General features: G+C 48.9%; 2 protein-coding genes, 1 non-coding gene and 1 pseudogene across 3 annotated transcripts in view; 1 reads left to right on the top strand and 3 right to left on the bottom strand.

Annotated features, from left to right (window-relative positions):
* LOC146009565 (uncharacterized) overlaps window positions 1-1,094 on the bottom strand; it is a 50,769-nt gene extending 49,675 nt beyond the window's left edge. The window contains exon 1 of the mRNA XM_083150011.1: window positions 685-1,094. Coding sequence (XP_083006137.1) covers window positions 685-1,094 — 410 coding nt within the window. The remainder of the gene's footprint in view (window positions 1-684) is intronic.
* The window catches only part of LOC146010213 (uncharacterized), a 156,373-nt gene extending 140,638 nt beyond the window's left edge, over window positions 1-15,735 (top strand). The window contains exons 2-3 of the mRNA XM_083151245.1: window positions 13,313-13,731; window positions 14,584-15,735. Coding sequence (XP_083007371.1) covers window positions 13,318-13,731; window positions 14,584-14,871 — 702 coding nt within the window. The 5' untranslated portion in view covers window positions 13,313-13,317 and the 3' untranslated portion in view covers window positions 14,872-15,735. The remainder of the gene's footprint in view (window positions 1-13,312; window positions 13,732-14,583) is intronic.
* LOC146011766 (5S ribosomal RNA) lies at window positions 2,269-2,386 on the bottom strand (annotated as a pseudogene).
* LOC146016373 (5S ribosomal RNA) lies at window positions 5,969-6,087 on the bottom strand. Its single transcript, XR_014449267.1, has one exon. It is a non-coding gene; the product is annotated as a 5S ribosomal RNA (ribosomal RNA).
* Window positions 15,736-16,271: the final 536 nt, after the last annotated feature.

Below are 16,271 nucleotides of genomic sequence, written 5' to 3'. Positions count from 1 at the left end.
CTGTATGTGGGTCTCTTTGTCTTCGGTTCCCAAGCCTGTATGTGGGTCTCTTTGTCTTCGGTTCCCAAGCCTGTATGTGGGTCTCTTTGTCTTCGGTTCCCAAGCCTGTATGTGGGTCTCTTTGTCTTCGGTTCCCAAGCCTGTATGTGGGTCTCTTTGTCTTCGGTTCCCAAGCCTGTATGTGGGTCTCTTTGTCTTCGGTTCCCAAGCCTGTATGTGGGTCTCTTTGTCTAACTCACGCCGCACCCACAACGTTTCAGAAATTTGGAGGCCCTTGACCTGGATGAGCCAGGGGGCACCTGCACAGCTGGGCAATCAGCCACAGACAGGGGTGGGCATTTGGGAGCATTGACCGGGTCTGCTGGCTTGGTCTTGAATTTGTCTTCCGGCTTGGTCTTGAATTCGTCTGCCGGCTTGCTTTTGACCGGTCCTTCTGGCTTGATTTTGACCGGGTCTGCCTGCTTGTCCTTGACCAGGTCTGCCGGCTTGGTCTTGAATTTGTCTGCCGGCTTGGTTTTGACCGGGTCTGCCGGCTTGGTTTTGACCGGGTCTGCCGGCTTGGTTTTGACCGGGTCTGCCGGCTTGGTTTTGACCGGGTCTGCCGGCTTGGTCTTTAATCTGTCTGCCGGCTTTATTTTGACCGGGTCTGGTGGAAAGATGTTGAATGGGCCTGCAGACTTGTACTTGAACGGGTCTGCCAGCTTTCTCATGCGTAGGTCTGCCAGCACGTACTCGAATGGGTTAGCCGGCATGTACTTGGATGGGTCTGCCAGCAGGGACTTGACTTTTTCTGCCACCAGGTACTTGACTGGGTTATCCGGCCTGTACTTGGATTGGTCTGCCAGCCTGTACTTGAATGTGTCTGCTAGCTTGGATTGTTCTGCCGGCTTGTGCTTGACCTTGTCCGGGTCTGCCGCCTTGTACTTGAATAAGTCTGCCGGCTTGGTACGTTCTGCCGGTTTGTGCTTGACCTTGTCCGGGTCTGTCGCCTTGGATCGTTCTTCCGGCTTGTGCTTGACCAGGTCTACCGGCTTGGCCTTGATCACCGTTGCCGGCTTGGCCTTGACCGTGGTCGTCGGCTTAGCCTTGACCATGGTCGGGTAAGTGGCCTCTGGGTAGAGTGAGATCCGCTTATATGGTGGGGGCCTTCGCGCCGGATGATTATTTACCACAAGTGCATACGGAGGCCAGTGTGGTGTTGCTGATATTTGAGCAATAGGCATGTCAGCTGTGACTACTTTGGACACTCTTGTGAAATGAATTTCCGCTGTGACTTCTCTAGACTGTGACTTATCTTCTTAAGAGGCTGCAGCAGAATGAGGACCAGCAGCTCTGAGCACTCTTATTTATAACCTCTGTTTGGGCATTGTGATGTCATAATAGTTGTGTTCTATGCATTGTGATGTAATCAAGTACTTTCTAGATGCCCAGACATGCCCAGACATGCCCAAGCCAGTTCAAAAGTTTGGAATCGCATAGATATTTCCTTATTTTATAAAGAAAAGCAATGTTTATTTTTAAAATAAACATAACCTTAAATTAATCAGAAATACACTACACTGTTAATGTGGTAAATGCATAGTTGCCTTCTCTCCTAAATTTTACAGGAGACTCCCTGAAATAGCAGCAATCGCCCTCTCTCCCTGATTAGTCTAGCAATCTCCCTCATTTCACCTAGCCCACATTATGTAGCTGTTACATTTTCGGAAAAAAGGGATAGAAGGATAGATGAACAATCCCTGACACGTACTAGTGACTCTTCTTTAGCAAGTATAGTAGCTCTTACTAACTGCTTTGGGGATCATCTACATTTGGATATGTAATTTTAATAGTTTCCTCTCAGATGTAGTAAAACACACCCACGCTTCTAGGTGCCAAATTCACAATATCTTCAAATATGGAACTAGACACGCCCTTTGGGTGGAGCATGACACACCCCCTCAATGGGCACTGTGCTACATTCTACTACCAAACATAATCTCCCTGAAATTAGTTTTGAAAAGTAGGCAAGTATGATCTTAAGCAATAAACCACATTCTAGAGCAGTAATCCTAGATAGTGTCTGGAAAACAGAAAGTGAAACTAACACTCTGTTCCCAGCTACCAAACACCATGAGGTGAGGTAGGGGACATGTACCCCAACACTAGGACAGTGTTGGTATTGGGTAGTAGTAACCTTCCTCTATCACACTAATCACCATGAGGTGAGGTAGCTGTGCATGACATAGGCTGTGACAGGCAGCTCCACACTCCTCTGCTATAATGCCTAACCCACAGCACCTGGTGTGCACATGTGGTCTCCCACTCAGTACTAACCAGGCCCCACACTGCTCAGCTGCCAAGATCAGATGAAATTAGGTCTATCCAGTGTGGTATGGCTGGGGTCTGGGAGAAGATGGGAGCCCTGTGGCAGAAAGCCCCTGAAGGGAACGGTCTACAGCAGGGCTGGGCAATTGCGGCCCTCCAGATGTTGATGAACTACACATACCAGCATGCCTTGCTTCCGTTTCAGCTTGGCCACATAGCAAAATAAATGCAAAGCATCCTGGGATGTGTAGTTCATCAACATCTGGAGGGCCGCAATTGCCAAGCCCTGGTCTACAGGGTTGTGGAGACAAAAAAAAAAAAAATCACACACAGCGCCTTAATTAGGACAGTGGGTAACAGGGGCGTAGGGAGGGCGGAGCACAAGCTCCAGGCGCAGAGAGATCAAGTGGCGCCGGAGCAATGCAAACTGTGCCGCTGGCTCCCCAGCCCTGCTTACCCGCTCCCTCCCCCGCCTGGCTGCGGCACTTACAGTGCTAGTACTTAGGGTGACCAACTCATCCCTTTAATCCGGGACACATATTAATTACACAGGTTCTGTGGCAGTTTAAAACCAGGTGAAATGGAGTCTTGAGGTGTGGCAGTTTAAAACCAGGTGAAAGCCAGCCACAGAACCTGTGTAATAAATATGTGTCCCGGATTAAAGGGATGAGTTGGTCACCCTACTAGTACTTCAGTCAGTGTGCGTGGAGGTGCCGGGATTCAGCATTCAGAGGCACCCGGCAGGACGGAGAGGCAGGGACAGTGGCATCATGGGAATTGTAGTTTATATGTTACTGCTCAGACTTTGAGCAGTTAACTATTAAACTACAAATCCCATGAGGCCATGCTTTGCCCATACCTCCCAACTTTTGCAGCTCAGCAGTCGGGACACTGCTGCTGCGCGCCTCTGGCGCGTTGACATTTTATGGGGGCGTGGCCTAATTTGGGGGCATGTCCTATACTCGCGGCTCCCCCGCGAGGCCACGCCCCCATTTTGCCGCTATGGGGGCATGACCCAGAGGCTCTGTGAGCCTCTAGCCATGCCCCCAGCCCCCTGGCTGCGTAGAATAGACGCTGTGCGCATGCGCACAGCGTTTATTCCCCGCTGCTTAGCAGCTGACAGGGGGACTCCCAACAGCCCCCCACACCGTGGGACACTGCCGCCCGCGGGTGGGACAGCGGGACAGGCCCTGACAATCGGGACTGTCCCGATAAAATCGGGACTGTTGGGAGGTATGCTTTGCCCTTGGCAGGAAGTCTCACACTGAATAAACAGTGGAAACACGCTGCCTGGTGACATGCCTGCGAGTCAGACAGAGACACTGCAGTTACGATTCTGGAGGGAGACAGCTCTGCAGTTCTCTCCCTCCCCCTACCTCCCCTGCGTTTATCTAAGCTTCAGCAGCAGCATCAGGAAGAGGACCCTCCGTGACAATGTGTCATCAATGAGGGTAAAGATTCTGTAATGTGGCTTGTAGTTAATTAAATTGGCAGCTCCTGCAAACAAAATGGAGTGTGTGTGTGTATATGTATGTGTTATCTGCGTGTATGTGTAGGTGTTGTATATATGTGTGTGTGTGTGTGAGAGCAGGGACTCCCCCTGGATGGAGGTGAGAGGCGATCCCCTCCAACCCCCTCTGCCCGAGCGACTTAGCGGCTGCCGCATCACCCCCCCCCCCCCCCCTTCACATGCCGCCTGCACCAAGCATCTCCCCCCTCCCATCCCCCGGGACCCTCTTACTTGCTGCAGGAGGTGCCGGTCAAAACGCTTATGTTGACTGGCTGTTTCCTGTCTCCTGCCGCGGCACTAGACCTGAGCCGGCCCGACGCCCAGCAGGTGACTTTGAGACCACAGCCTCCCTTCAGCGCTGCAAGTCAGAGGGCCAGATGTATTAAGCTTAAGATAGTGATAGAGTGATAAACAACCAGCCAATCAGCTCCTTCCTGTCATTTTTCAAACTTAGCCTGTAACATGGCAGGTAGGAGCTGGTTGGTTGGCTGTTTATCACTCTCCATTTTATCACTTTTTGAACTTTGATACATCTGGCCCAGAGTGAGCAGTTAGCCCGACTGCGGTCCCTCCATCACCATATACACCCCGGCTGTGGCGAGTCCTTTCTGGGTTGTGGGTGGCACCCACTGTGTGTGTGTGTGTGTGGGGTTTGTGCTGACCACTTGCCTAGGTTGCCGGGGAACCTTGCACCGGCCCTGTGTGTGTGTGTGTGTGCGTACATATAAATGGAAGCATGATGGCTCCCGTCAGCAGTGTAACTAGAAATGTTGTGCCCTCCTTCCAAAAAAGTTTTTGGTTTTATGTGTCAAATGGGTATTATGGTTTGTTATATAGTATGTAATGGGCATGTGAATTTATGTGTAATGGGCATTACGGTGTGTCTTATAATGTTAGGCTGCTCCCCCTTTTCATCATGCAAGAGCCCCGCCTACTACAAATCCGGGGGGGCGCAAAACGTGCCCTTGCTCCGGGCACCGTGGCACGTAGCTACACCACTGATGGGTAATGACAGGCACTACACTAATTGGAAGAGACACAAACATAAGATAAGTGTCTCTGTTATCTGCTTCTGTGAGCCTACCACAGTAGTAATAAAAGTAACAGAGTATACTAAATAAAAACACAGATAACCTCAATTAGTGAGAAAAAATAGGGTAAAAATTAACCCCTATATAGGCATCTACTCCCAACAACCAGCACCATGAGGTGAGGAAGGGGGAATATGCAACCTGACACCAGGACAGTGCAGGACAGGGAGGCATAACACACCAGCAGTCTCTCCTTCAAGTCTCCCTCCGTGCAGCATTCAGGATAGGCAGTGTCTGACTAACACTCTGGCACAACTGTTTGAAACTAGGGATGGCCATCGACCATCGATGATTCGAAATCATTGATGGTTCATGGCCAATGTCGAATACTTTTGCCATCGATGAGGGAGAACCAGATGGTTTCCCTCCATCGATGGAACAGCAAAACTATTTTTTGCTGGGTTTTTTTTCCAAAGTGCCGGGACACGGAGCATAGCTCCGCCCCTGGCACCTGCAAAGCCCCACCCCTGTGTTTTGATTGGCCCACAGGCCAATCAAACACAATAGATGACCATCGATATGTAAAAATATCGATGGTCATCCATTGCATACTTTAGCACTATCGATGGCCTGTTGCAGAATTGCCATCGATGGCAACGATGGCCATCCCTATTTGAAACAGGCACCAGAAGGAAGGAGAGAGGCGGGAGTGATGTCACCCAGGCAGGAAATTTGAAACAAAGGACCTGCACTGGGGCTGGGGGTGGAGTTATGGGCTGCTAAAAAAAAAAATGAACCCCCTCCCGGAGCCTAACCAGGGCTATATGCCCATATAGGACCTGCAACAGGTCAGCCCTGGTGGCCTAGAGGGGAGACCGAAAGAACGGGACCCCGCTGCCGGGATCGCCGGAGTTGCCTCCTCCGCCAGTGGTGGTCGCCGCTATAGGTATGCCGGAGCCCCACACCGGGACTCCGCTTACCTGACTGAAGCTTCCAGACATTGCAGCGGCTCCCCCGATGCCTTGTGGAGATGCTGAGGCATCTGGCCATGGAGGTCAGAGACCCAGCACAGCGTGCTTCCTTCTGCTGCAGTGCACTGTGCACAGCGCCTGCAGCAGGCAACCTACAGCACCTGGTGTTCCCATGTGGTCTCCCACAAAAGTACTAACCAGGCCCAACACTGCTTAGCTGCCAAGATCGGATGAGATTGGACCTATTCAGTGTGGTATGGCTGTAGGTTGAAATAAAAGAAAAAAATGAAGTTTAAACCAGGGCTGAAACAGCCCTACTCCTACAAATGTGCCTGTTCCTGAGGCACCAAGAAAAAAACTGATTAGCCTGGGGGAGGGCAGGGTATTAAGGAGGCCAGCCCAGCTGCACTTTTAGAAGTTTAACTCCTTGGTGCCCGGTCTGGAGGACCTAGAATATCCCATGGTACCAGTGGCCCACCATAGGCTGAAGGAAAAAGTTATTTTTCTTTTTTTTCCCCAAGGGGCCGGGACACAGAACATAGCTCCGTCCCTGACACCTGTGAAGCCCCACCCCCATGTCAAAGAAAATGGATGTTCATTGATAGGTAAAAGCATTGATGGCAATGGCAACGATGGACATTCCTAGACTCCTTCCGATGTCACTGGTGGCTGCTCATCCAGTGTCCCAACCTGGCCCAGCAACAGCATCATAACAGGGAGCACATGGCAGCAGCTCCACCCAGCAGCCAATAGATGCAGAGTTCCCGCTGTGTGATGCTGCGTCACTGTGCCCCCCGTGCGCTGTGCGGCGAGTCCCACTGGGGCTGCAGTCACGGAGGATCAGCCGCTGAGAGCCCCACAGTGGCCTCCTGAGTCTGGGGCCATGATGCAGGGAGGAAGCCGCTGGCGGTGTGAGGCTCTGGTGTCGGTACTGGGAAGTGGAGGCTGCAGGAAGAGAGCACAGGCTGCCAGTGGTGTCCTGCACTGCAGAGGCCGCAGCCACTGAAGAGGTAGGAGCCCCTCTTGTGCAGCACAAATTACCCCCCTTGAATAAGCCACAGGCAGGCTCAGGTGAGGGCCATAATCCCCATACAGCAGCCACAGACCTTCTGCTGCCCAGTGTGGTTCAGCAACACTCCTGTCATCGCTATTGTCACTTATTAATTGGTTCAACAAAGATGTCATGTGATCTTACACTCCGATTACCCAATGACAATGATACTGAAAACGCATTATATAGCCACCAACACCTCAATCAATCAACTCACTACCAGTGGTGAGTTGATTGATTGAGGTGTTGGTGGCTATATAATGCATTTTCAGTATCATTCTAATTGGGTCAGTCTGTGAGAAAGGCTCCTTTAGCCGAAACGGATTCGTCGACTGCCGACTGTTAACTTTTGCAAGGATGGGTGAATATGCTTGTGACCCCCATTACCATTAATGGCATGATATTGCCAAGATTGCATATTGTTTTTTTCTAAGCCGTTGATGCTCAATTTTAATAAATTGTGCTGTGCTGGATTACAAGTAGATAAGGAGTGTTGTCTTGTATATATCCCTGGATATACAGTTTTATATATATATATATATATATATATATATATATATATATATATATATATATATATATATATATAGTTGGGACGGACCGGCACTCTCACAAACGAAGTCAGCTGCCTGCGTGCCAGGATATAGTAGAATAGAGGCTCTGGGTTCCACTGGCGTGGTTTCCAAAAACGGCACTGCAAGGACTTCTTAAAAGGGGATGCGGTCATTTGGTCTACTGCATTATGGTAGAAAGTCATTAGGTCGAATCCATTAGGTCGACATGCTAAAAGGTCGACATGACTCTAGGTCGACATGGGAAAAGGTCGACATGATTCTAGTTCGAAAGGTCATTAGTTCGACAGGTCATTAGTTCGACAAGGTCATTAGTTCGACATTGTCTATGTCGACATTCACAAGGTCGACATGGAGTTTTTCACTGTTTTTTGAGCCAACATGTGCCGACAGGCGGTATTTCATGCCCTACCATCCACTAGGGCGTGGTGGGAGAATAAAATAGTGTGCCGAGCGTAGCGAGGCACCGTGCCCGACGCATAGCGAGCGCAGCGAGCGATGCGAGGGGATGCAGTGCACTTTAAACTGTGTCCATGTCGACTGTGTTGACATTCAGGTAAAAAAACAGTGAAAAACCCCATGTCGACCTTGTGAATGTCGACATAGACAATGTCGAACTAATGACCTTGTCGAACTAATGACCTGTCGAACTAATGACCTTTCGCCCTAGAATCATGTCGACCTTTTCCCATGTCGACCTAGAATCATGTCGACCTTTTAGCATGTCGACCTAATGGATTCGACCTAATGACTTTCTACCATAATGCAATAGACCAAATGATCCCAACCCCTTAAAAGGTAGTAGATTTTAGGTACTTATGTATTATCTGGGCTCCCATGTTAAATGAACCCCATTTTTTCATACTCCTACTATCCAACTACGCATGGAGTTGATTTTATATAGTGTGGCGAGCGCAGCGAGCCACCGTGCCCGAAGCGTGGCGAGCGGACACGGTCTCATAAGAAAAACGGGAGCCCAGATATTACATAAGTACCAGATTTTATTACCTCTGAGGTAATAAAATCTACTACCTTTTTAAGAAGTCCTTGCAGTGCCGTTTTTGGAAACCACGCCAGTGGAACCCAGAGCCTATATATATATATATATATATTAGGTGATTCATCGCGCCCTACAGGCGCTCTTCACACCGTCGCAAGGGGCTGCGCCCCCTTAATTTGTGAACATTTGTATATGAGAAAGATGGTTAGAATTGTATGAAAGATGGCTGTATTGCAACTTTAGTTATAGGTGAAATGTGTTAAATAGAGAGCATATGATGTGGAAGGGGGTGTGTATTGTTTTGTTTAATTAAAAAGCGGTTACAGAGTAAGATGTACATTGATAGTGTGGATGGTACAGTGACATTTGTGGGTGTGGGGGGGCTGTGTGTGCATGTTGTTTAGGTGTGTGTGTGCAATAGTATAGTAGGGTGTTTCTGAGTCAGCGGCTCCCCACTGGCGGAGGTCACGACACAGAAAAACAGGAGGCTGGGTAGTGATAGGGGTGTGTGGGCATAAGGGGGACTAAAGATGAGGGTGGGAGATACTGTGCAGCTTCTGCCAGTGGGTGAGGGTCCAGCGTGGCAGCACAGGAGTACAGGATGGTGGCCCTTAGTCAGTGTCTCCTCCTACTGGGTGGGAGTTCGGGTGCATGAGAGCAGGAGGCTGGGCTATGAGGCATGATAGGGGCATGTGGGCAAAACAGCGTCAGTGACTCCCCAGTGGTGGAAGTTACGGTTCAGGAGAGCAGGAAGCTGGGTAGTAATATTGGTGTTTGAGTATACGGGGGACTTAAGAGGGGCTTAGGGGTGCCGTGAATTGCGGGAGGGGCGCGGGGGTGCCGTGAATCAAGGGAGGGAGGGGGCGCAGGTGTCGGCGAATCGCGGGAGAGGGCGGGGGTCCGCAAAGCGTGGGAGGGGGCGTGAATTGCGCGAGGGGGGGTTGCGAATCGCGGGAGGGGGGTGCGCGAATTGCGGGAGGGGGGGCACGGGGCGCGATGAATCACCTAGTTGGTTATATATTCTTGTAGAAGGATGGTAGGATGTTGCTGTCATTCAGAATGCATTTACATAAACAGTAATAGTAGCAGTAAAAGGACTTAAAACGGAAGCGGTACATCTGTCAGAATGAACTTAGGTCTACAGTCATTAGGTCGACCCCATTAGGCCGACTGGCAGGAAGGTCGACCTGATTTAAGGTCGACATGGGCCAAGGTCGACATGACTTAAGGTCAAATTTGCATAAAGGTCGACATGGGGAAGGTCGACTGGTCATAAGGTCGACATGGGTTTTTCACTTTTTTTATCCGAATGTCGACACAGTTGACATGAACACAGTTGGCAATGAGAATCGGACCCTCGCATCGCTCGCTTCGCTCGCAATGCTTTGGGCACGGTGCCTCGCTGCGCTCGGCACACTATTTTATTCTCCCACCACGCCCTAGTGGATGGTAGGGCATGAAATACCGCCTGTTGGCACATGTCGGCTCAAAAAACAGTGGAAAACCCCATGTCGACCTTATGACCAGTTGACCTTCCTCATGTCGACCTTTATGCAAATTCGACCTTAAGTTATGTCGACCTTGGCCCATGTCGACCTTAAGTCAGGTCGACCTTCCTGCCAGTCGACCTAGTGGGGTCGACCTAATGACTGTAGACCTAAGTTCATTCTAATAGATGACCGCTTCCCCTTAAAACACCTACAGTAAAACAGAACAGGTGTTATATATTATACAAAAAATTGGTTGATGATGTGTAGGTTGACGTGCACATAAAAACAAAAATTAATATACACTTCGGCGCTACTCCATAGATTTTTGACCATATGTGTAGATTCACTTCAAACAAATTTTCTGGTATTCTTCGTATCTGTGCAACGTCTTAAGGGCACCTACTGACCTTAAAGTAGGTCCCTATGTGCCCGTAGAGGTTTCTTTTATCCTTGCCAAATCAAACAGGTACTAGCAGCTGGTAGTAAATGAGTAAATTACTGACCTTATAAAAAGGCCCTATGTTCGCATAAAGGTATCTTTGTCCTATTGATCTCGCCACAGGTCTATATCAGCTACACATGTAGTCACTGGGAAACACACTCACCTCAGAATGAGGCCCTATGTTCACAGAAAGGTATCTTTGGTGTGTCCACATCCAAAACGTCCCCTTGTACAAATGCTCATATACCGTCGTAGCAGAGAAAGAATTTATTCCAGGACATGTACAATAAAACATAAGACATAAAAAATCCAATTAAAAATACACCCAGTCTCAGGTGAGCCCAAAGTTACTCACCCCCTGTATCCGGATACTGGGGGGAGTCGAACCAGATGAAAAAATGGTCAAGGGTCTCACCTGTGTTGTGGGTTCAGTCCTCTCACCAACGCGTTTCGGGCTTTAGGGTTAGCCCTTTTTCAAGGTGTCCTTGAAAAAGGGCTAACCCTAAAGCCCGAAACGCGTTGGTGAGAGAGGACTGAACCCACAACACAGGTGAGACCCTTGACCATTTTTTCATCTGGTTCGACTCCCCCCAGTATCCGGATACAGGGGGTGAGTAACTTTGGGCTCACCTGAGACTGGGTGTATTTTTAATTGGATTTTTTATGTCTTATGTTTTATTGTACACGTCCTGGAATAAATTCTTTCTCTGCTACGACGGTATATGAGCATTTGTACAAGGGGACGTTTTGGATGTGGACACACCAAAGATACCTTTCTGTGAACATAGGGCCTCATTCTGAGGTGAGTGTGTTTCCCAGTGACTACATGTGTAGCTGATATAGACCTGTGGCGAGATCAATAGGACAAAGATACCTTTATGCGAACATAGGGCCTTTTTATAAGGTCAGTAATTTACTCATTTACTACCAGCTGCTAGTACCTGTTTGATTTGGCAAGGATAAAAGAAACCTCTACGGGCACATAGGGACCTACTTTAAGGTCAGTAGGTGCCCTTAAGACGTTGCACAGATACGAAGAATACCAGAAAATTTGTTTGAAGTGAATCTACACATATGGTCAAAAATCTATGGAGTAGCGCCGAAGTGTATATTAATTTTTGTTTTTGAGCATCCATCCAAGGGGAGCTAGTGCCCCACTAATATACACACGGCTGCAACCCCTGGCGCCGCCATCCTCTCTATATCTCTTTCTATCTTTAGTGACGTGCACATAGTTCATAGTTGTCACTGGAAAAAAATTGCTACAAGAAAAAATCAACACAGAAAGTTCAACACGTAAATGTTGACATAAGTGTGGCACTTCATCGGTGTCCATGTCGACACATGAGAATGAATATGAAAACATTCAAAAAAAGAAAAATAAATCTTCAAAAACTCATGTCAACCTTTTTCATTGTCGACCATAGCCGTGCCAGTGTTTTGCATGTGCCATTTAATCCTGGGGTTGCCGTGAATCACGCGCGGGGGTGGGGGAGGGAGGAGGTGAGGGGTGTCCGCGAATCACGGGAGGAGGGGTCATGGGTGGATGCCGTGAATTGCAGGAGGATGGGTCGCGGGGGGGGGGGGGTGTGGGTGCCGCAAATCGTGGGATGGGGGGGGGGCGGGGGTTGCATTGAATCGCGGGAGGGTGGGTCGCGAGGGCGGGGGGTTGCCGCAATGACAGGAGGGGGGGTCAGGGGTGGGGACTCGCGGTAGGGGGGACGTGGGGGGCACCGTGAACCACGGGAGGGGGGGCCCGGGAGGTTGGCGCGAATCGTGGGAGGGGGGGTTGCGGGGTGCCGCGAATTGCAGGAGGGGGGGTGTCACGGGGTGGGGCCGCGAATCGCGGGAGTCACTGGGGGTGCCGCGAATTGCGGGGGGTGTGCTGCAAATCGCGGGAGGGGGTCGCGGGGGGTGCCGCGAATTGCCACAAGAAAAAAATCAACACAGAAAGGTCAACACATGTAAATGTTGACATAAGTGTGGCACTTCATTGGTGTCCATGTCGACACATGAGAATGAATATGAAAACATTGAAAAAGTGAAAAATAAATCTTGTCAACCTTTTTCATTGTCGACCATAGCCATGTCAGTGTTTTGCATGTGCCATTTAATCGTGGGGATGCCGTGAATGGGGGGGGGGGGGGGGGGAGGAGGGAGGTGCATACCCAACATGACCCTCTCCAGGAGGGACACATTGCTCTGTTTCTGGACTTTCTTCTTAATTTAAGGATTACCATCACCTGTGCTTAAACACCTTTCTTATCAATTACCCTGTTTAAAATGACAGGTGATGACAATCATAAATTAAGATGGAAGTCCACAAACAGAGCATTCTGTCCCTCCTGGAGAGGGTCATGTTGGGAGGTATGGAGGTGTGGGGCGCTCACCTGGTGTGTCTGGTGTGTAGCTGTGTCTTTGCTGTGTAACATGGAGAGGCAGAGGGTGTCTGGCACTGTCTGTGGGCTCACTGGGCTGGTTCTCTGTCATGTGAGTCAGAGGCTCCACCCAGGGTTATATCTCCAGACACACTTTGAGTGACAGATGTAGCCAAATATATAAGAGATATACATATAACCATTGACCACCATTGCAGTATTCCATGCTCTCCTCTCTGCTAGGCCCCATTCACCTGTGTGTGTGTGTGTGTGTGTGTGTGTGTGTGTGTGTGTTTGTGTATATATAGATATATACATATAACCATTGTCCACCATTGCAGTATTCCATGCACTCCTCTCTGCTAGGCCCCATTCACCTGTGTGTGTGAATAGCAATCTGCACAATAAAATGTATAGTGGTTTTCATAAAAGTTTATTAACATTTTAAATACTTAAAACATAAGAACTAGGTAAACTGGTAACTATAACTATAAAAATTTAAATATGAAACAAAACATGAATATAACTATAACAACTAAAATGGTTTTATCTTTTTACAGTCCCAATGTCCAACGCAAAAGAACAAGAATTTTTAGAAGGGTTTATCGAGAAGTATCGTTCCCATGAATGCCTGTGGCGAACAAAATCCAAAGAGTATTCGAACAAAATGAAAAGAACCCAGGCCTTGGAGGACTTGTCTCGCTACAGTCTCCCATTTCACCCAGAGGCCAATGTAGAATGGGTGCGCAAACGCATCCAGAATCTGCGCACAGTGTTCTTAAAGGAACACAAGAAGGTGGAGGCTGCAAAGAAGTCTGGTGCTGGAGTCGACGAGATGTATCAAACATCGCTCTGGTACTACAACAGGTTGACGTTCACCCTCAGCCAGGAGTCGATGAGGACAGGAGTAGTCCTGATGGTCGAACACGAAAACCAAGAAGTCACGGCGCAGGAGGAGGAGAATTCGCAGTCTGCATCGGTGAGTCTATTTTTTGGGCTATCTAATTGATTCCTCCTGCCAATCCACAGCCCCCTCCCCATTAAAGTAGGCCATGTACTCTTCCCTCACCTGTTTGGCTCGTGCACTCCCTGTGAAGTGTTGTGTTGGGGTTTGCAAGGAGGATATCTGCACTACCTCCTCTGGCAGATCTTGGTCTTCTTGGAGTGCTGTGCCTGTAGCCCTTTGCTGTGTGGCTTTTCTGCGGAGCAAATTGTGCAGGACACAGCACGCCGTGACAACCCAGTCAATTTTGTCCCCCCTCAGGTTAATGGCAGTGTGGAAAATGCGAAACCGGCTAGCCAGGATGCCAAAAGCATTTTCCACAACACCCCATGCCTTGGATAGCCTGTAGTTAAAGATCCTTTTGTCATGGTTCAGGCCCCTTTGCGCATATGGCTTCATGACATGCTCGTGCAGGCCAAAAGCCTCGTCTGCCACAAACACAAAGTTAAGCCCCTGTTTAGTTTCCTGGACAGACGGCAAGTGAAGGGTGTTCGCTATGAGCCTTTCGTAGAACTTTGTGTCCTTGAAAGTGCCACCATCCGATGCACGGCCATTCCTTCCTACATCCAGGAAGATAAACTCATAGTTCGCATTCACCACAGCCATTAGTACAATGCTAAAATAGCCCTTGTAATTAAAGTAGTAGGAACCACTATTGATAGGCTGGGCTATGCGGACATGTTTGCCATCAATGGCTCCACCGCAATTTGGAAAGTTCCATCGCTGTTCAAACTCCTCTGCGATGACTTTCCATTCATTCACGCTGGTAGGGAATTGAAATTAGAAGTAAATAGAATTGATTAGTAAACATGTTCAATTTTTTTACAGCTTGGTGACTACTACCCACCTGCAACCCCAGACCTGTCTGTCCTATCTGATAATGCATGCACATCGAGCGAAGCTCCTACTCCGGCACGCACTCCGCCACCCACCCTGGAACCCACTCCACCACTCCCCCGTGCCAAAAAAATGCGTGGCAAAGGAAAACAAGGAGAAGCAGCAGCACATGAAGAATTTATGATGTGGGCACAGCGAGTCCTGCAAAGAAACCCGGACAAACATGACAACTACTTCACTTATGTGGCAGAGTGTGTTCGCAACATGGCTCCGGACTAGCAACTTACTTTTGAAAAGTTATGCATGGAGTTGGTGTATAATGACAGTTTAGGGTATCTCAACAGTGGCACTAAAATAGTTGGCATGGGACACACCACTGTCATTAGAATCACCAGTGCCTACTCCGTCTGCCACCGTACCACCTACCACCATACCAGGCCAGTCGAGCACACTTCCAACACATACCCAGTCAACACCTACACAGCCTTCTCAACCCCCCCAGTACCGTCAATTCTACAGTTCTTTACTGATAGAAGATCCAGAGTCTCCTGTTTTAAAGGATATGTCTTAAAAAATAGGCTATTTTATCATTTACCATCGACATGGTCTCAGCTGCAGGTATGTGATGGCCACTGCTCACATGGCGTATGGCGCACATCAATGGGGCCGGGACCATTGCATCTGCGCCATGCGCCATGCGGGCCGCAGCCTTTACATATCTGCAGCAGACATCCTCTGCCACACAAGGGCCAGAGTGTCTTTTTTTTTTATATGCTGCTACCTGTACCTGCATTACCAGAGGGAGAACAGGATTCTCCTCAATCTGGAGAGCAAACTCCATTTATTGCCCTTTTGTCTTTGCCAATAGTATGGGGTACTGTGCGGCAGACATGGTCTCAGCTGCAGGTATGTGATGGCCACTGCTCACATGGCGTATGGCGCACATCAATGGGGGCGGGGCCATTTCATCTGTGCCATGCGCCATGTGGGCCGCAGCCTTTACATATCTGCAGCAGACATCCTCTGCCACACAGTAGCCCGTACTTATTGGGAAAGTTTAAACTGGGTCATACATACTTAAATGTTTATATATCGTGTGTGTTTTTGTACAATATCTTTTATATATGGTATTATAATATATTTGTGTTGACACAATAAATCTATTTACTATTTTACATGTTTTACATATGAAAGGCCTAAAAAACCTGTTTCTGTCCTAGGCCTAAATTATAAATAAAAAAATTTTGTTTGCACAATAAAGTGTACGGTGTATTTTTCATCCTTGCCTTGCAATACTGGTACTGCAGCACCTTCACAATGGCTTTGCAGGTCTCCGGGATGATGAGGCCCAAAGCTTGCGGACAGATGAGGGATCCAAACTTCAGGTCAGCAAGAGACCGTCCTGTCGCCAGAAACCTCAGGGTCACCACCAGCCGTTCCTCAGCAGGGATAGCCATGCGATACTTGGTATCCTGCTTCTCGATGTGGGGAGTCACCAGACGCAGCAATTCCTGGAATGTGGCATCATCCATCCTCAAGAAGTTCCGGAAATCGTCTGGGTTATTTTCCCTGATGTCTCTGAGCAGTGGCATGTGCGAACGAGTCTGACGCTGCAGTAGCCACTGCTTTGTCCAGCATGATCTTTCTCTCCTGCACTGGGCTCTCTGACGCCTGAGCTT

The sequence above is a fragment of the Crinia signifera genome, chromosome 6 (genome assembly GCF_055691185.1).
Source record: "Crinia signifera chromosome 6, ASM5569118v1, whole genome shotgun sequence".
Lineage (NCBI taxonomy): Eukaryota > Metazoa > Chordata > Amphibia > Anura > Myobatrachidae > Crinia > Crinia signifera.
Note: the sequence above shows the minus strand (reverse complement) of the source record. Positions and strands in the feature narration are given on the sequence as shown.